The sequence below is a fragment of the Procambarus clarkii genome, chromosome 89 (assembly GCF_040958095.1).
Source record: "Procambarus clarkii isolate CNS0578487 chromosome 89, FALCON_Pclarkii_2.0, whole genome shotgun sequence".
Taxonomy (NCBI): Eukaryota; Metazoa; Arthropoda; class Malacostraca; order Decapoda; family Cambaridae; genus Procambarus; species Procambarus clarkii.
This window is the reverse complement of record NC_091238.1, coordinates 8,892,495-8,912,689: the sequence shown is the minus strand read 5'-3', so window position 1 is coordinate 8,912,689 and position 20,195 is coordinate 8,892,495. Positions and strand designations below refer to the sequence as shown.

The window sequence follows — 20,195 nt, the reverse complement described above, 5'->3', positions numbered from 1 at the left end:
TGCAGGATATCGTCCAGCGTCCCAGACAGCTGTCCCGGGAGCGGCCACCTCCAGCGGCCCGACATGCAGGATATCGTCCAGCGTCCCAGACAGCTGTCCCGGGAGCGGCCACCTCCAGCGGCCCGACATGCAGGATATCGTCCAGCGTCCCAGACAGCTGTCCCGGGAGCGGCCACCTCCAGCGGCCCCACATGCAGGATATCGTCCAGCGCCCCAGACAGCTGTCCCGGGAGCGGCCACCTCCAGCGGCCCGACATGCAGGATATCGTCCAGCGCCCCAGACAGCTATCCTGGCCTGGGCCGTCACGCCCAAGGGCCCCATACAGCACTTCCCGCCAGGAGAGGGTCAAGACGCCGGTGTGTCATGAGGTGTGAGGGGTGAGGTAGCGGGGCCTCCCTCACGCCGGGTGATACTCGACTGTGTACAAAATATTTACCTCGTTTCCTAATAGTTATGGTGTCAGGACGACGCTGGAGGTCATCTGCACTTTATGACAAATATCGTCATCAGGAAGGTGATGTCTGGACTTGTCCCGAGCCGCGGGTCCTGCCCTGGACTTGGTCTTCCTGGACGTGTCCCGGCGGCCGCACGTCCAAACCGGAAAGAGCGCGAGTGTAAACTTTCTCACAAAGGTTCTTCGCGGATTATAGGAGAACTTCGACACACTTGTTGAATCCAGCGAGGTGCGGGTTCATAAATTTTACATAACAAAGATACGAAACAGGCGATCGAACGCCAAGTGCTTCAACCAATGAGGGCTCGTTACCTGGAATTTATGGGGCGCGCTGATTGGCTGCCCGGCCGTAAATTTAGGTGGACGAATTGTAGTTATTAATTTGGCACCTTCCCTAATCGAGGACGGCAGCCGACAGTGGGAGTTGTAATTGATTGTGGGGCCACATCTACACGCGCCCCCAACCCCTCCCCGCCTCGCTCACGACCCCCTCCCCGCCGCGCCTCGCTCACGACCCCCTCCCCGCCGCGCCTCGCTCACGACCCCCTCCCCGCCACGCCTCACTCACGACCCTCCCCACCACGCCTCACTCACGACCCCCCTCCCCGCCACGCCTCACTCACGACCCCCTCCCCGCCACGCCTCACTCACGACCCCCTCCCCGCCGCGCCTCACTCACGACCCCCTCCCCGCCACGCCTCGCTCACGACCCCCTCCCCGCCACGCCTCACTCACGACCCCCTCCCTGCCGCGCCTTCAGCACTTTCAAGTACTTCTCAGAGCCTCTCGTGGCGTGGCTGGTCCTCATACTAGCCTGGAGGTGTGGGCGTGGGCGTGGCCGTGGGCGTGGGCGTGGGCCCAGATGAAGTTGTGGTGCTTCATACAGACATGATACACAGCCTCGCTGTGTATCATGTCTGTGTATCACCACACAACCAGGCTGTTGCTGCATGTGTCACTACGGTGTGTGTGTGTGTAGGAGGAGGGGGGCGGGGGGTGGGGGGGGGGAAGAGGTGTGTAATTACCTAAGTGTAGTTACAGAATGAGAGTTACGCTCGTGGTGTCCCGTCTTCCCAGTACTCTTTGTCATATGACGCTTTGAAACTACTGATGGTCTTGGCCTCCACCACCTTAGTAGTTCCGCCAACTTTCTACCACTCTTTAAGAAGTTTCAAATATTTTTCTTCACCTTTGTGTACCAGGCAAAGGTGTACCAGGATATGTTTGTGGTTGCAGGTTTCAGTAATTCCCTTGTCAATTTTGTTGATTCTTGTTACTATTTTGTATGTAGTGATCATATCACCTCTGGTTCTTGTCTTTTCTAGCATTGGCTTATATAACACCTCGAACCTCTCCTTGTAGCTCTTGTCTTTCCGGAAGTCATTTAGTTGCAACACTCTTTGCATCGTTTCTCATCTACCGGTGAGCTCCGTGAGATGTGGGCACCACACAACCGCTGCATACTCCAGGTTGGGTCTACCTTGAGGCTACCTTGAGGTGCTTCCGGGGCTTAGTGTCCCCGCGGCCCGGTCGTCGACCAGGTCTCCTAAGCTGGCCTTAGGAGGCCTGGTCTCACAAAAGCCGTGAACAATGTCATCATACTTCACCATCCATATATTTAATAGCAATTCTGAAGTTGGGAAGCCAAGTGCTGGTTCCCCACACACAGTGTTGACGTGTTCCCCTGGCGACCCTCCAGCGCCGCCCCGTCATGCTCTCTCTCTCCCCCGGGGCTTGAAGGCCTTCCCATATAATTTGTAGATCTTGTGTTAGTTGACTTATTATGCGCCCCATACCAATCTTGTGGACGGTAGTGGAAAGGGTGACAGAGGCACTTAATGGGCTCAGGGACTGAACCCCACAATTCATTTAGCTAAGCTTGTTACAATCATCAATGGGTTCGAGACCGACCACAAGTACAGTTTCTAAATTAAGCAACTGACATATGTGGAGAGCTAGTGCCAAATTGATATGTTTGTCCTGCACACCGCCCCCCATCCAGTGGGCAGCGGTGGATAGGTTACAATCACTCAGTTACTACCTACAGTTAGCAAACTGGGGATATTTGGCTAAAATTTCTGGTAGCAGATCATTTTGGATGAAATATTGACACATCGCTGGAACATTGGTTATAGAATTGTCTCTAAATTCACGTATCTTTTCGCACTCCATCACATAGTGACGGAGGGTGTGCGAATAATTTTGTTGACACAGTTTACATTTGGTCAGGTCTACATCAGCAGATAATGAGAATTCCCAGAGATACTTGTAACCGAGTCTAAGCCGAGCAGTAGTAACATCTAGAAGTCTGCTGATTTTATTGGATGATCCATAGATGTGTGGCTCCTCTTGCATGATAGTATGATGATAGATGGAATTACTGGTGTCAATTTCACTTTGCCTCAGATCTACAAGATCTTGTTGAAGTTCTTGGTGTACTGCTGCTCTCAGATTGCTCATTGACAATTCAAGTTTATACTCGATTTCTCCTTTAAAGGCAGATTCTTTGGCTAACTTATCAGCTCTATCATGCATTCGGAGGCCAACATGAGATGGAGACAACATGAAATGGACTCTTTTACCATCTTTAATAATTTTGTTGTATTTGTGTCTAGCTTCGGACACGAACATGTTACAGTTATGTCTTAAAGAGTTGAGAGCAATTAATGATGTTGACCAGACCACACACTAGAAGTTGAAGGGACGACGACGTTTCGGTCCGTCCTGGACCATTCTCAAGTCGATTGTGGATCCTGATATGAGTCAGCAATTAATGATGATAAAGAGATTTACAATTAATGTATCAAGTTTGGAGACTTGTACACATTTCAGTGCAAGGATCAAGGCAAATAGTTCGGTCTGAAGGGTAGAGGTCCAGTTGTTTATACGGACTCCCCACTCAAAGTACAAGCCATCGCCCATTGTCAGAACAACTGCACTTCCAGCTGCACCCGTGGTGCGGTGTAGGGAACCATCAGTGTATATGATTTGAGAGAGAGAATGCTCTGGGGACAGAGCATCAGTATGGCTTAAGGCGTTGAGCTTTGCCTCAAGACGAAGCTTAGGCAGATCTCTAATTTGTTTCTTGGCTGGAAATGGAGGAATTAAAATTGAAAAGGATGTAATTTCCCCACAGTGTAGGAAAGTGCCGTTGTTGTCTCTCTTGGCACAAGTTATAAATATGATACATTTTGAGATGAGTTCCAGTTTTAGTTATCCATTTGGAACAATACCGACCTTCAATAAAGAAATTCTGGAGGGCTTCTGTGCAAGGGTTAAGGTGAGTTAGCCTAAGCATTTTTATACCAATTTAACAGCTAATTTCAGTAACATGATCAACAACGCTCGCAATATTAAGTTACTTTCTCATGTTAAGTATCTTAGTGGTACGAGGGCACCTCAAGGCTTCGTTCTGCAATTTTCAAGCCTTCCAAGCTTTCTTTCAGGCATCAAAGCAAGGAGAGGTGCAGCATGATCCACTAAATATCTGATGTGTGCAAGGTACATCCTTTTGACAATTCTGACATTAGGAAACTAACACTTCAAGGCCAAGGTATTTAAATCTGTTAACATAGTAAAACTGGGAGCCATGAGACAGTTGCATCTTGCGAACAGCTCCTCCCTGCCTGGGTGGGCGCCGATTGTGTATCCACATTTTCTCTGCTTAGATAACTAAACCTGGATCCTGACATGAGTTTAATACAGAGTTAAGAGTGTTCTGCGTGTTAGCATACCCAGTGGTGTGTATCATTATATCATCAGCATAGCTAATGATGTGGACGTTGGGTTTGTTCGGTATAGAGTTTAACAGTGTGTTTATTAAGATATTAAATCAGGTAGGACTCAGGACACCACCCTGCGGGGTGCCTAGTTCCAAGTCTCTTGTTACACTCCTATGCCACTGGGAAAATACAGATGACTTCCTGTTGGATAAGTAACCCCTGATACAACAAAGAAGCCGACTCAGAATCAGACGTAAATCAGTTCTTGATGAATATAGAGTTCCAAGAATCCGGGCCTGGTGCATAGTGCACAGGCATACTATCTATGGCTTCTTCAAAATAAAGTGGGGATAGGGCGACATCTGATATATTATTTGATGTTGGTATCATATCCATGAAAAATTCATTTGGGTTATCAATCTTCAGTGTGTTTATTGGCTCGCTGAAAATAGTCGTACAGATTCCTCAGTATTTCGCCGCTCATTTCTTTGTTGTCATCGGTGAAAGTTCCATCTCTCTGTCGAAGGGGCCCGACACTAGATGTGGTTTTTGATATTGATTTTGCACAGGAGAAAAATTATTTCGGATTTCTCTTTATTTCACTGATGGCCTTTTGCTCTCTTTGCCTCTCCTGGGTTTGTATGATTCTTGTAGCTTGAGTTCAATTGTTTCTATTTCTCTACCTAACCTTCTTCGCCGTTCTTGAGATAGGGTGCGACTCTCAAGTTGTTCCGCGATTCGTGTTCTTCGCCTATATAGGGAACGACGTTCCCGTTGCAATCTGCATCTCTTCCTCTTTTTTTCATAGGTGAATGCTGTTTGAACATAATTTTACAGCTACTGAGTTCATTTTGTCCAGACACTGGTTCAGGTTTACATTTTCTAGCTGTTCTTCCCAGTTTATTTCTGTGAAGTCTTGGTGTATTTGCTCCCAGTTTATCTGTTTATTATTGTAGAATTCTCCTCCCCTAGGGCACGGGACTGGTTGTGCAGGGCTGCTCCCCATGCTTGTCAGAACTTCAATTAAGTTGTGATCTGAGTAACAGGTATTTGTAATCATTATGTTCCTGATCAATTCATCATTATTAATGAAAAATGAGGTCCAACGTGTTCTCCTTCCTAGTTGGTTCTACTATTTTCTGGTTTAAAGCAAACCTGTCACACATCCGTAGCAGGTCATTTGCATGTGCCTGTTCATTTAGGGAGGGCCAGTATCAGGGGAGGGAAGGGAGGGCCAGTATCAGGGGAGGGAAGGGAGGGCCAGTATCAGGGGAGGGAGGGCCAGTATCAGGGGAGGGAAGGGAGAGCCAGTATCAAGGGAGAGAGGGCTACCTGCCCACCTGGGACGCCACAAACAGCGGCCAGACCATAAATTACCCGCCATAAATGAGTATGACGGCATATTAAAGATGTAGCGTGCCATGGTGGTGCCACTATGGTGCCATGGTGGTGCCATGGTGGTGCCATGGTGGTGCCACGGTGGTGCCATGGCCTGGAGGGCGCTGCCCCCCGCCAGAGAGTCGAGTCGTCGCCAGGGTTGTTGACGAAGCTAAGGCGGCGCCATTACTAAGTAATGAAGCGGGGTAGATATCCCACAATAAACAGTTGGGCGCAACAGCAACAATAAGACTATAAATTAGACGAGGGGGCATGGAGGGGCGAGGGGTGAGGGCTGGGAGGGGTGAGGGAGGGCTGGGAGGGGTCAGGTGGGGGCTGGGAGGGGCGAGGGAGGGCTGGGAGGGGTGAGGGAGGGGTCAGGTGGGAGCTGGGAGGGGTGAGGGAGGGCTGGGAGGGGTGAGGGAGGGCTGGGAGGGGTCAGGTGGGGGCTGGGAGGGGCGAGGGAGGGCTGGGAGGGGGCCATAACTCAGCCCAAACAGCCCCATGTGACACCGTCCAATACCCGGGCTGCTCCATCATTACCCGCTAATGTTCACTCTTTTCATCTCACATATTTTATGTTGCTTGAGTCCTTCTTATTAGTGGTGACTCCAGGGAGGGTATCTTGCGGGTACTTTGTTACCCGCCTGTACCCGCACACCTGCCTGTACCCGCACACCTGCCTGTACCCGCACACCTGCCTGTACCCGCACACCTGCCTGTACCCCTCACACCTGCCTGTACCCCTCACACCTGCCTGTACCCCTCACACCTGCCTGTACCCGCACACCTGCCTGTACCCCTCACACCTGCCTGTACCCGCACACCTGCCTGTACCCCTCACACCTGCCTGTACCCCTCACACCTGCCTGTACCCCTCACACCTGGCTGTACCCGCACACCTGCCTGTACCCGCACACCTGCCTGTACCCGCACACCTGCCTGTACCCGCACACCTGCCTGTACCCCTCACACCTGCCTGTACTCCTCACACCTGCCTGTACCCCTCACACCTGCCTGTACCCTCACACCTGCCTGTACCCCTCACACCTGCCTGTACCCCTCACACCTGCCTGTACCCTCACACCTGCCTGTACCCCTCACACCTGCCTGTACCCTCACACCTGCCTGTACCCGCACACCTGCCTGTACCCTCACACCTGCCTGTACTTTACTTAGAGGCGGGCCAGGCAACATACCGGGAGACGGGCCAGGCAACATACCGGGAGACGGGCCAGGCAACATACCGGGAGACGGGCCAGGCAACATACCGGGAGGCTGGCCAGGCAACATACCGGGAGACGGGCCAGGCAACATACCGGGAGACGGGCCAGGCAACATACCGGGAGACGGGCCAGGCAACATACCGGGAGGCTGGCCAGGCAACATACCGGGAGACGGGCCAGGCAACATACCGGGAGACGGGCCAGGCAACATACCGGGAGACGGGCCAGGCAACATACCGGGAGACGGGCCAGGCAACATACCAGGAGGCTGGCCAGGCAACATACCAGGAGGCGGGCCAGGCAACATACTGGGAGGCGGGCCAGGCAACATACCGGGAGGCGGGCCAGGCAACATACCAGGAGACGGGCCAGGCAACATACCAGGAGACGGGCCAAGCAACATACCAGGAAGCGGGCCAGGCAACATACCAGGAGACGGGCCAGGCAACATACCAGGAGACGGGCCAAGCAACATACCAGGAAGCGGGCCAGGCAACATACCAGGAGACGGGCCAGGCAACATACCAGGAAGCGGGCCAGGCAACATACCAGGAAGCGGGCCAGGCAACATACCAGGAGACGGGCCAGGCAACATACCAGGAGGCGGGCCAGGCAACATACCAGGAAGCGGGCCAGGCAACATACCAGGAGGCGGGCCAGGCAACATACCGGGAGGCGGGCCAGGCAACATACCAGGAGGCGGGCCAGGCAACATACCGGGAGACGGGCCAGGCAACATACCGGGAGGCGGGCCAGGCAACATACCAGGAGACGGGCCAGGCAACATACCAGGAGACGGGCCAGGCAACATACCGGGAGGCGGGCCAGGCAACATACCGGGAGACGGGCCAGGCAACATACCGGGAGACGGGCCAGGCAACATACCGGGAGGCGGGCCAGGCAACATACCGGGAGACGGGCCAGGCAACATACCAGGAGACGGGCCAGGCAACATACCAGGAGACGGGCCAGGCAACATACCGGGAGGCGGGCCAGGCAACATACCAGGAGACGGGCCAGGCAACATACCGGGAGGCTGGCCAGGCAACATACCAGGAGACGGGCCAGGCAACATACCAGGAGACGGGCCAGGCAACATACCGGGAGGCGGGCCAGGCAACATACCAGGAGGCTGGTCAGGCAACATACCGGGAGGCTGGCCAGGCAACATACCAGGAGACGGGCCAGGCAACATACCAGGAGACGGGCCAGGCAACATACCGGGAGGCTGGTCAGGCAACATACCAGGAGACGGGCCAGGCAACATACCGGGAGGCCGGTCAGGCAACATACCAGGAGACGGGCCAGGCAACATACCAGGAGGCCGGTCAGGCAACATACCAGGAGACGGGCCAGGCAACATACCAGGAGGCCGGTCAGGCAACATACCAGGAGACGGGCCAGGCAACATACCGGGAGGCCGGTCAGGCAACATACCGGGAGACGGGCCAGGCAACATACCAGGAGACGGGCCAGGCAACATACCGGGAGACGGGCCAGGCAACATACCAGGAGACGGGCCAGGCAACATACCAGGAGACGGGCCAGGCAACATACCGGGAGGCGGGCCAGGCAACATACCGGGAGGCGGGCCAGGCAACATACCGGGAGGCGGGCCAGGCAACATACCAGGAGGCTGGCCAGGCAACATACCAGGAGGCTGGCCAGGCAACATACCAGGAGACGGGCCAAGCAACATACCAGGAGGCCGGCCAGGCAACATACCGGGAGACGGGCCAGGCAACATAACAGGAGGCGGGCCAGGCAACATACCGGGAGGCTGGCCAGGCAACATACCGGGAGGCGGGCCAGGCAACATACCAGGAGGCTGGCCAGGCAACATACCGGGAGGCTGGCCAGGCAACATACCGGGAGGCGGGCCAGGCAACATACCAGGAGACGGGCCAGGCAACATACCGGGAGGCTGGCCAGGCAACATACCAGGAAGCGGGCCAGGCAACATACCAGGAGGCGGGCCAGGCAACATACCGGGGCCACATATTCATGTGGCCCCGGCACAACTACTGACAATAGCCGTTCAACAATACATCACCTCACTGTTCATCATGAAATATTGAACATTTTTGTGAGTTGTTCAGTTCCTCTCTCAGGGAGCACAGCCCTGTTATGGTGGTGTTCCTCCTCCTTCCTTCCCTCTGTGTCTCTCTGTGTCCCTCTCTGTGTCCCTGTCTGTCCCTCTGTGTCCCTGTCTGTCCCTCTGTGTCCGTCTGCGTCTCTCTGTGTCCCTCTGTGTCCCACTGTGTCCCTCTGTGTCCCTCTGTGTCCCACTGTGTCCCACTGTGTCCCACTGTGTCCCTCTGTGTCCCTCTGTGTCCCTCTGTGTCCCACTGTGTCCCACTGTGTCCCACTGTGTCCCTCTGTGTCTCTCTGTGTCCCTCTGTGTCCCCTCTGTGTCCTCTCTGTGTCCCTATGTGTCCCCTCTGTGTCCCACTGTGTCCCTCTGTGTCCCTCTGTGTCCCTCTGTGTCCCACTGTGTCCCTCTGTGTCCCTCTGTGTCCCACTGTGTCCCTCTGTGTCCCTCTGTGTCCCACTGTGTCCCTCTGTGTCCCTCTGTGTCCCTCTGTGTCCCACTGTGTCCCACTGTGTCCCTCTGTGTCCCTCTGTGTCCCTCTGTGTCCCACTGTGTCCCTCTGTGTCCCTCTGTGTCCCTCTGTGTCCCACTGTGTCCCTCTCTGTGTCCCTCTGTGTCCCTCTCTGTGTCCCTCTGTGTCCCTCTCTGTGTCCCACTGTGTCCCACTGTGTCCCACTGTGTCCCTCTGTGTCCCACTGTGTCCCTCTGTGTCCCTCTGTGTCCCTCTCTGTGTCCCTCTCTGTGTCCCTCTGTGTCCCTCTCTGTGTCCCTCTGTGTCCCTCTGTGTCCCTCTCTGTGTCCCTCTGTGTCCCACTGTGTCCCTCTGTGTCCCTCTGTGTCCCCTGTGTCCCACTGTGTCCCACTGTGTCCCAATGTGTCCCCTCTGTGTCCCCTCTGTGTCCCACTGTGTCCCTCTGTGTCCCTCTGTGTCCCACTGTGTCCCTCTGTGTCCCTCTGTGTCCCCACTGTGTCCCTCTGTGTCCCTCTGTGTCCCCTGTGTCCCACTGTGTCCCACTGTGTCCCCTCTGTGTCCCCTCTGTGTCCCACTGTGTCCCTCTGTGTCCCTCTGTGTCCCTCTGTGTCCCACTGTGTCCCACTGTGTCCCCTCTGTGTCCCTTCTGTGTCCCACTGTGTCCCTCTGTGTCCCACTGTGTCCCACTGTGTCCCACTGTGTCCCCTCTGTGTCCCCTCTGTGTCCCCTCTGTGTCCCACTGTGTCCCTCTGTGTCCCTCTGTGTCCCACAGTGTCCCTCTGTGTCCCTCTGTGTCCCACTGTGTCCCCTCTGTGTCCCCTCTGTGTCCCACTGTGTCCCCTCTGTGTCCCCTCTGTGTACCCTCTGTGTCCCCTCTGTGTCCCCTCTGTTTCCCACTGTGTCCCCTCTGTGTCCCTCTGTGTCCCCTCTGTGTCCCCTCTGTGTCCCACTGTGTCCCACTGTGTCCCTCTGTGTCCCTCTGTGTCCCACTGTGTCCCTCTGTGTCCCTCTGTGTCCCACTGTGTCCCTCACTGTGTCCCTTACTGTGTCCCTCTGTGTCCCACAGTGTCCCTCTGTGTCCCAATGTGTCCCTATGTGTCCCTCTGTGTCCCTATGTGTCCCCCTCTGTGTCCCTCTGTGTCTCTTTCTGTCTCTCTGTGACCTTCTGTGTCCCACTGAGTCCCTCTGTGTCCCTCTGTGTCCCTCTGTGTCCCTCTGTTTCCCTCTGTTTCCCTCTGTGTCCCTCTGTGTCCCACTGTGTCCCACTGTGTCCCCTCTGTATCCCTCTGTGTCCCTCTGTGTCCCCTATGTGTCCCACTGTGTCCCTCTGTGTCCCTCTGTTTCCCTCTGTGTCCCTCTGTGTCCCACTGTGTCCCTCTGTGTCCCTCTGTGTCCCTCTGTGTCCCTCTGTTTCCCTCTGTGTCCCACTGTGTCCCCTCTGTGTCCCTCTGTGTCCCACTGTGTCCCACTGTGTCCCACTGTGTCCCCTCTGTGTCCCTCTGTGTCCCTCTGTGTCCCCTCTGTGTCCCTCTGTGTCCCACTGTGTCCCACTGTGTCCCCTCTGTGTCCCTCTGTGTCCCACTGTGTCCCTCTGTGTCCCTCTGTTTCCCACTGTGTCCCTCTGTGTCCCACTGTGTCCCTCTGTGTCCCACTGTGTCCCACTGTGGCCGCTCTGTGTCCCCTCTGTGTTCCCTCTGTGTCCCACTGTGTCCCATCTGTGTCCCTCTGTTTCCCACTGTGTCCCTCTGTATCCCTCTGTGTCCCTCTGTGTTCCCTCTGTGTCCCTCTGTGTCCCCTCTGTGTCCCCTCTGTGTCCCTCTGTTTCCCACTGTGTCCCTCTGTATCCCTCTGTGTCCCACTGTGTCCCCTCTGTGTCCCCTCTGTGTCCCACTGTGTCCCTCTGTCCCCTCTGTGTCCCCCTGTGTCCCCCTGTGTCCCCCTGTGTCCCACTGTGTCCCACTGTGTCCCCTCTCTGTCCCCTCTGTGTCCCACTGTGTCCCTCTGTGTCCCTCTGTGTCCCCTCTTTGTCCCACTGTGTCCCTCTCTGTCTCTCTGTGTCCCACTGTGTCCCTCTGTCCCTCTGTGTCCCTCTGTGTCCCCTCTGTGTCCCTCTGTGTCCCCTCTGTGTCCCCTCTGTGTCCCACTGTGTCCCTCTGTGTCCCACTGTGTCCCCTCTGTGTCCCTCTGTGTCCCACTGTGTCCCTCTGTGTCCCTTTGTGTCCCCTCTGTGTCCCACTGTGTCCCACTGTGTCCCCTCTGTATCCCTCTGTGTCCCTCTGTGTCCCCTATGTGTCCCACTGTGTCCCTCTCTGTCTCTCTGTGTCCCTCTCTGTCCCCCATTCTCTCTCTCCTCTCTCTTTCTCCTCTCTCCCTCTCTCCTCTCTCTTTCTCCTCTCTCTCTCTCTCTCTCCTTCTCTCTCTCTCCTTCTCTCTCTCTCCTTCTCTCTCTCTCTCTCTCTCTCTCTCTCTCTCTCTCTCTCTCTCTCTCTCTCTCTCTCTCTCTCTCTCTCTCTCTCTCTCTCTCTCTCTCTCTCCTTTTCTCTCTCTCTCTCTCTCTCTCTCTCTCTCTCTCTCTCTCTCTCTCTCTCTCTCTCTCTCTCTCTCTCTCTCTCTCTCTCCTTTTCTCTCTCTCTCTCTCTCTCTCTCTCTCTCTCTCTCTCTCTCTCTCTCTCTCCTTTTCTCTCTCTCTCTCTCTCTCTCTCTCTCTCTCTCTCTCTCTCTCTCTCTCTCTCTCTCTCTCTCTCTCTCTCTCTCTCTCTCTCTCTCTCTCTCTCTCTCTCTCTCTCTCTCCTCTCTCTCTCTCTCTCTCTCCTCTCTCTCCTCTCTCTCTCTATACACACACACACGCGCGCCCGCACACACACACACGCACTTAGGATAAACCGTTTAACACTGGTGGGACGCGAACAAGGGGACACAGGTGGAGACTGAGATCCCATATGAGCCAAAGAGGCGTTAAAAAGAACTTTTTCAGTGTCAAAGTATAGACAGTGATGTGGTGGAGGCTGACTCCATACACAGTTTCAAATGTAGATATGATAGAGCCCAGTAGGCTCAGGAATCTGTACACCAGTTGATTACAGTTGAGAGGCGGGACCAAAGAGCCAGAGCTTAACCCCCGCAAGCACAACTAGGTGAGCACACACACCACAGGTTTAATAGAATTCTACGATCAGGCAAGAAAGAGAAGGATGGGCGGACTGCATTTTCTTGGACTGTCGGAAAGCCTTTGACACTGTACCCCATAAGAGGCTGGTACATAACTGTACTGGCAGGGTGATCCAATGGATAAAAGAGTACCTAAGCAATAGGAAGCAGAGATCGAGTTACTGTGAGGGGTGAGACCCCGAACAAATGTAATGTAATGAAGATAGGTGTAAGGAGGAGGAGGCCAGATACAAGGTATCATCTGGGAGATGAAATTCTCTGAGATTCGGATAGAGAGACCTGGGGGTTGATATCACGCCAGACCTGTCCCTTGAAGCTCATATCAAGAGGATAACCTCAGCAGCATATGCCAGGTTAGCCAACGTAAGGACGGCCTTTAGAAACTTGTGTAAGGAATCATTCAGAACCTTGTATACCACATATGTCAGACCAATCCTGGAGTATGCAGCTCCAGCATGGAGTCCACATCTCGTCAAGCATAAGACTAAACTGGAGAAGGTTCAAAGGTTTACCACCAGACTAGTACCCGAAATGAGGGGTATGAGCTACGAGGAGAGAATAAGGGAATTAAACCTCACGTCGTTGGAAGACAGAAGAGTTAGGAGGGCATGATCACCACATACAAGATTCTCAAAGGAATTGATAGGGTAGATAAAGACAGATTATTTAACAGAGATACACGCACTAGGGGACACAGGTGGAAATTGAGTGCCCAAATGAGCCATAGAGACATCATAGTAGTTGACAAATGGAATGCAATAGGCAGTGATGTGGAGGAGGCTGACTCCATACACAGTTTCACATTCACATTCACAGTTGACATACACAGTCATATGATAGAGCCCAGTAGGCTCAGGAACCTGTACACCAGTTGATTGACAGTTGAGAGGCGGGACCAAAGAGCCAGAGCTCAACCCAAGCAAGCACAACTAGGTGAGTATACACACACACACACACACACACACACACACACACACACACACACACACACACACACACACACACACACACACACACACAGACGATGGTGTGTGGACGATGCCAAAATTATGAGAAGGATTAAGACAGAGGAGGACTGCTTGAGGCTTCTAGAAGACCTAGACAAGCAGAAGGAATGGTCAAACAAATGGTTGTTAGAGTTTAACCCAAGCAAATGTAATGTAATGAACATAGGTGTAGGGAGTAGGAGGCCAGATACAAGGTACCATCTGGGAGATTAAATACTTAAAGAATCGGAGAAAGAAAAAGACTTGGGGGTTGATATCACGCCAGACCTGTCTTCTGCAGCACATATCAAGAGTCACATCAGCGGCATGTGCCAGGCTGGCCAACATACGAACGGCATTCAGAAACTTGTGTAAGGAATCATTCAGAAACTTGTGTAAGGAATCATTCAGAAACTTGTGTAAGGAATCATTCAGAACTTTGTATACCACATATGTCAGACCAATCCTGGAGTATGCAGCCCCAGCATAGAGTCCATATCTAGTCAAGGATAAGACTAAACTGGAAAAGGTTCAAAGGTTTCCCACCAGACTAGTACCCGAGCTGAGAGGTATGAGCTACGAGGAGAGACTACGGGAATTAAACCTCACTTCGCTGAAAGACAGAAGAGTGAGGGGGGACATGATAACCACATTCAAGATTCTCAAGGGAATTGATAAGGTAGATAAAGACAGTCTATTTAACACAAGGGGAACACGCACAAGGGGACACAGGTGGAAACTGAGTGCCCAAATGAGCCACAGAGATATTAGAGAGAATTTTTTTAGTGTCAGAGTGGTTGACAAATGGAATGCACTAGGGAGTGATGTGGTGGAGGCTGACTCCATACACAGTTTCAAGTGTAGATATGATAGAGCCCAATAGGCTCAGGAATCTGTACACCTGTTGATTGACGGTTGAGAGGCGGGACCAAAGAGCCAGAGCTCAACCCCCACAAGCACAACTAGGTGAGTACAAATAGGTGAGTACACAGTAGCAGGCCGCCGCCGCCGCCGGTGGGAGAGAGAGGTGTTAGTGAGGTCTGCGGAAAAACGTCAAATAGTCGGGACATTGAAGGAGTTTAGAGGCTAGACCATAGTATCTGGCCTCTCGCAGTGTGTAGCAAGCAGCGTGCAACGTATCTTACGAAAATTTGCTAGCGATAGAGCGAAGAAACCAAATTGGAGCTAGTGGCATCACCGGTGCATACACAGGCCGGGCCGAAAGAGCCCGGCGGGCCGAAAGAGCAAAGCTCAACCCCCGCAAACACAACTAGGTGAACAACTAGGTGAACAACTAGGTGAACAACAGAGGAGCGACCTGACTGACGGGCTCTGCGTGGGACGACCCGCCCTGTAACTGCCTGGTTGTGCTTGTTAGGTGGTTACTGGTAAGTGCCACCTCTCTCAAGTCTTCAACAAGGTGTATACAGTATCATATAGTAGTCATATATAATGCATTTCATTCGTTACTAGAATAGTAATCTTGATAGATTGGTAGAGAATGAGGAAGGAGCCACACTGTGGGCTAAATTTGCGAACTGAATTATCGTGCTGTTAATCACTACACAACACACAGGTCAGGGCAAGACACTGTCACATGAGTGACAAGTGAGGGGCTAGCGGCCACCAGGCCAGACCTCCCCACTCCTATCTCCCCAAAACACCGCCCCCTTCCACTCTACACGTCATCTGGCTTCCATAGATTGATTTAAAAAAAATTACAATTTTGCCCCGAGGGGCGAGTTTATTGGGCAGCGCCACTCATCCTGTGAGTGGACACACCGCCATAGTGACAGTATTGGGCAGCGCCACTCATCCTGTGAGTGGACACACCGCCATAGTGACAGTATTAGGCAGCGTCACTCATCCTGTGAGTGGACACACCGCCATAGTGACAGTATTGGGCAGCATCACTCATCCTGTGAGTGGACACACCGCCATAGCAGCATGCACAACACTTCCCAATAGGAAGAAAACCCGCTGGGTTGTTCATCCTGTCACTTGTACCCAGACACAGCTGGGACTTGCTTAACTGTCTCAAGTGAACAGCTCCTCATACAAGGATATTAACATTTGTCAACCCTTAAAAGCTTGTTATCTCGCGGGTGCAAAATGGGGGAATCTTTTAAGAACAGTATCAATATTTGACAAATAGTGTTTTCCTAACTCAAACAGTGTGGGGTTTATTATTCTACACATATTTCTAATGTCTCTCAGGTGTTCCCTTTCACGTAGATAGTGGTCAAGGCGGTGTCCGGCACTCTCACCACAGATTCTGCAACTTCGCTGGTCAACTGTTGTTTCCATTCCGAATCTCCATGGATATTTGTATCCAAGACGGATTCTCGCTATTACTGATTCTCTCCCTTGTCGTCTTCCTCTTCGGCCATAATGATTGGGATTGCCAGCTGCAACCATGTTGTACCATCGTACAGATTCACTGGTTTGTGCTTCTATCCTCCTTTCCTCAGTTACCGTGTCACGGTGATGTTGCCTGATAATACCTCTAATTTGTTGTAGAGTCTTGGGTATGAAGTATTCAATATGGTCTCCTTCAGCGCCTTCAGCAGCCAGCACATCTGCTCGTTCATTCCCACATATTCCAACATGGGAGGGGATCCCCAACATGGGAGGGGATCCACAGAAACTTGATGACTCTTCCCTGATTGGTAAGTACTCTCACAGCTCTCTTAATTTCAGCGACTATTGCAAGATTTTCTGCCCGATTTTTACTTAGGCTTTGCAGTGCTGCTTTTGAATCGGTGCAAATCACTGCACCATTAGTGTTCCGTTCAAGAAACCTTAACGCCATAACAATGGCAGTTAGCTCTGCTTGCGTTGAAGAGGCATAGTTCTCAATACGCGCTTTTTCTTCATTTCTGCGTTGGAAAGTATTATCCTTGATTACCGTGTATGCTGCACCAGCCCTGCCATTGACAGGATTAGATGACCTGTCAGTGTAGATTTGATCTAGTTCATCTCCGGCTTCTTTATAAATTTCCTCGAGATAATTGTGCCTCATTTCTTGTGGTATCATATTGCATTTTTTCGTTGCCATTTCATTGATGATAATCCTTCATGAGTCATCCTCCCAGGGAGGTAACCTCTCTACAGGCAGGAGCTCACGGGCTTGCTCAAGCAGGTGAAGCTCTTCCAGGTAGCAGACTGATCTGTGATGCCATTTTCTGCTTCTCCTATTCCCTCACGTAAGTAGCACAGAACTCTGTTTTCTTGGCAATATCATTGTAATGGGCATCTCTGGCTATCTTAATTGCAAACTTAGCATTCAGCTCCTTAATTCTGCTTTTAACACTGGGGAGGGACAACTCTCGTAGATTAGACGTTTTGGCAGTTCTTGGAACTCCGAGAATGATTGTCATTGCTTCATTCTGTATTCTTTCGAGCCTTTTCATATCGCTTTGGAAGTAGGTGCACAGAACTGGTGCGGCATAGTCTATGACGGAGCGCACATAGGCTGTGTACATCATTTTAAGCACGGCAATAGAGGCTCCATGCCCATTCCAGGTCATGGCTTTCAGTGCCCTGAGTCGACTTTTGCATGTTCCTATGAGTTGGTTGAGCTCCTCTTTCTTCCCCTTGTTAGAGCCGACAGTGACGCCAAGGTACCGATAGTGGTCAACCCATTCAAGTGTTACACCATTAATTTGTAGTTCTTCATTTTCTCCCCGCTTGTGATGAGAGTATACCTGTGTCTTGTTTGTGGAGAGAGTGAAACCGAGCTCAATACATTTCCTTCCAAGGAGTTCAATGGACTGTATGATTTTTCCCAAAGATGGGGCTTGTATTAGGACATCATCTGCATATCCCACTTGTTGCATGAAGTGACAGTGTTGGCTCTGACTCTATAATGACAGTGTTGGCTCTGACTCTATAATGACAGTGTTGGCTCTAACTCTTCTATAATGACAGTGTTGGCTCTAACTCTTCTATAATGACAGTGTCGGCTCTGACTCTACAATGACAGTGTTGGCTCTAAGTTCTCTACAATGACAGTGTTGTAGGGACGCTACAGGGTTGGCCAGAATGCTTGTGAGCGAGGTGTGGATGAGGAGGCTGCACTATAAGGAGGCTCCCGTGGCCCTCACAAGGTGTTGGAGGAGGCAGAGGGAAGGTGCCCAATCGCGTCCGCCAGAGGCAGAGGTTGTATGACATTATATTGGTCCTAGATCTGTGTGGCGCCTGGCTGAGGCTCACGGGAGTAGCGAGGCAACCTGAGGGCAGGTGTGGAGGTTCTCCACACCTGAAGAGAGGACAGGTATAGACCGTGATGAGAAGCGGTACAACAGTCCATTTATGTACGTTTGTTTGCCAGTTGCTACGAGTACCACCTGTATGTGGTTTGTTGTGATCCATCTGTTGACGGGCCAATCTTAGGCTGTCAAAGTAGCAAAGTAACTTAGTTACTCAGCCCAAGGTCGCCAGTCCTGTCAAGGGTCAGACCAAGGTGGCCAGTCCTGTCAATGGTCAGCCCAAGGTGGCCAGTCCTGTCAAAGGTCAGCCCAAGGTGGCCAGTCCTGTCAAAGGTCAGCCCAAGGTGGCCAGTCCTGTCAAAGGTCAGCCCAAGGTGGCCAGTCCTGTCAAAGGTCAGCCCAAGGTGGCCAGTCCTGTCAAAGGTCAGCCCAAGGTGGCCAGTCCTGTCAAAGGTCAGCCCAAGGTGGCCAGTCCTGTCAAAGGTCAGCCCAAGGTGGCCAGTGCTGTCAATGGTCAGCCCAAGGTGGCCAGTCCTGTCAATGGTCAGCCCAAGGTGGACAGTCCTGTCAAGGGTCAGCCCAAGGTGGCCAGTCCTGTCAAAGGTCAGCCCAAGGTGGCCAGTCCTGTCAAAGGTCAGCCCAAGGTGGCCAGTCCTGTCAAAGGTCAGCCCAAGGTGGCCAGTCCTGTCAAAGGTCAGCCCAAGGTGGCCAGTCCTGTCAAAGGTCAGCCCAAGGTGGCCAGTCCTGTCAAAGGTCAGCCCAAGGTGGCCAGTCCTGTCAAAGGTCAGCCCAAGGTGGCCAGTCCTGTCAAAGGTCAGCCCAAGGTGGCCAGTCCTGTCAAAGGTCAGCCCAAGGTGGCCAGTCCTGTCAAAGGTCAGCCCAAGGTGGCCAGTCCTGTCAAAGGTCAGCCCCAGGTGGCCAGTCCTGTCAAAGGTCAGCCCAAGGTGGCCAGTCCTGTCAAAGGTCAGCCCAAGGTGGCCAGTCCTGTCAAAGGTCAGCCCAAGGTGGCCAGTCCTGTCAAAGGTCAGCCCAAGGTGGCCAGTCCTGTCAAAGGTCAGCCCAAGGTGGCCAGTCCTGTCAAAGGTCAGCCCAAGGTGACCAATTCTGTCAAAGGTCAGCCCAAGGTGGCCAGTCCTGTCAAAGGTCAGCCCAAGGTGGCCAGTCCTGTCAAAGGTCAGCCCAAGGTGGCCAGTCCTGTCAAAGGTCAGCCCAAGGTGACCAATTCTGTCAAAGGTCAGCCCTGTCCCTATATGTGTGTGTCGTCAGCTTAAGGCAGTTCACCCATATAAGTTAACGTCAATTGGGTTGAAATCACTTCAAGGGAAATTCGAAAACTCCAGACTATCGCTCCAGTGACAGGTGTGGAAGGCTTCCTGTCCCCTGGTGCAGGTGTGGGATAGTAGGCGTCCCTGGTACAGGTGTGGGATGGTAAGCGTCCCTGGTACAGGTGTGGGATGGTAGACGTCCCTGGTACAGGTGTGGGATGGTAGACGTCCCTGGTACAGGTGTGGAATGGTAGACGTCCCTGGTACAGGTGTGGGATGGTAGACGTCCCTGGTACAGGTGTGGAATGGTAGACGTCCCTGGTACAGGTGTGAGATAGTAGGCGTCCCTTGGTACAGGTGTTTGGGATAATAAGTGCACCACGAACAGGTGTAGAAAGCTAAAGTCCGCCCATAGACAGGTGTGTAAGGCTGTGAGCCCCCATAGACAGATGTGGGAGGTTGAGGACTCCCACTGACAGGTGTGGACGGCTTCCGAGTCGCTAGTGGACATCCCTGGAACAGGTGTGGAGCCCAGAGTATCCAGTTGTGTACCCTTGACAACCCGCAGCCCGTCATCCCTTTCTGATGACCCATCATCCGTCTATCACCATCACCGCCCCGCACCATCACCCATCACCACCCGCACCATTCACACTCCGGACACTGACAAGTGGTTCATTGTTAGATCTGGAGCCCGGCTCACGCTCCATCAATGTGACAAATGTCACTGCCTTGTGCGCCTCAACTTCTCCCGCCATTACCGGCTTCTCAGTGGCAGTTTATTGACAATATTGATGGTGGTTCACAGTTTGTTAGGCATCAGCTGACTCTATAATGGTGGCTCGGGACGGGCTCCGACCCGCCGGTCGCGTGTACAGTTCGTATCTACGTGTACAGGACGGGCTCTGGGTGACGGGTGGGTGGGTGTACAGGTGACAGTGGCGGGTGTCCTGGGTACCGTATGTTCAATAAAACTCTTCCGCCTAACAAGAGTCATACTAACCAACCTGTACACGTATAAGATGGCCCAGGGAATGTTTAGTCAAATTTGTGAGGAGGCAGGACGCCTATGTTTGAGATATGATGAAAATTTTTAATTTTGGTGGTGGGGGAGAGGAGCCTAGTCGACCATATCCATGATGGCGGCTAAGTCGTCACAGGGGAGCAAGTTTTGGCGCCAGCAGAGGCAAGCGAGGGCTCCAGATATCCTGCGAGAGAAGG

General features: G+C 52.8%; 1 protein-coding gene across 1 annotated transcript; it reads left to right on the top strand.

Annotated features, from left to right (window-relative positions):
- Nucleotides 1-3,651: 3,651 nt before the first annotated feature.
- LOC138359117 (putative per-hexamer repeat protein 5) lies at nucleotides 3,652-19,760 on the top strand. Its single transcript, XM_069317832.1, has 5 exons — nucleotides 3,652-3,735; nucleotides 3,957-4,008; nucleotides 6,734-8,520; nucleotides 17,928-18,942; nucleotides 19,660-19,760. Exons 1-5 carry the CDS (start codon nucleotides 3,652-3,654, stop codon nucleotides 19,758-19,760), a joined length of 3,039 nt encoding a protein of 1,012 aa, XP_069173933.1.
- The last annotated feature ends 435 nt before the right edge of the window (nucleotides 19,761-20,195 follow it).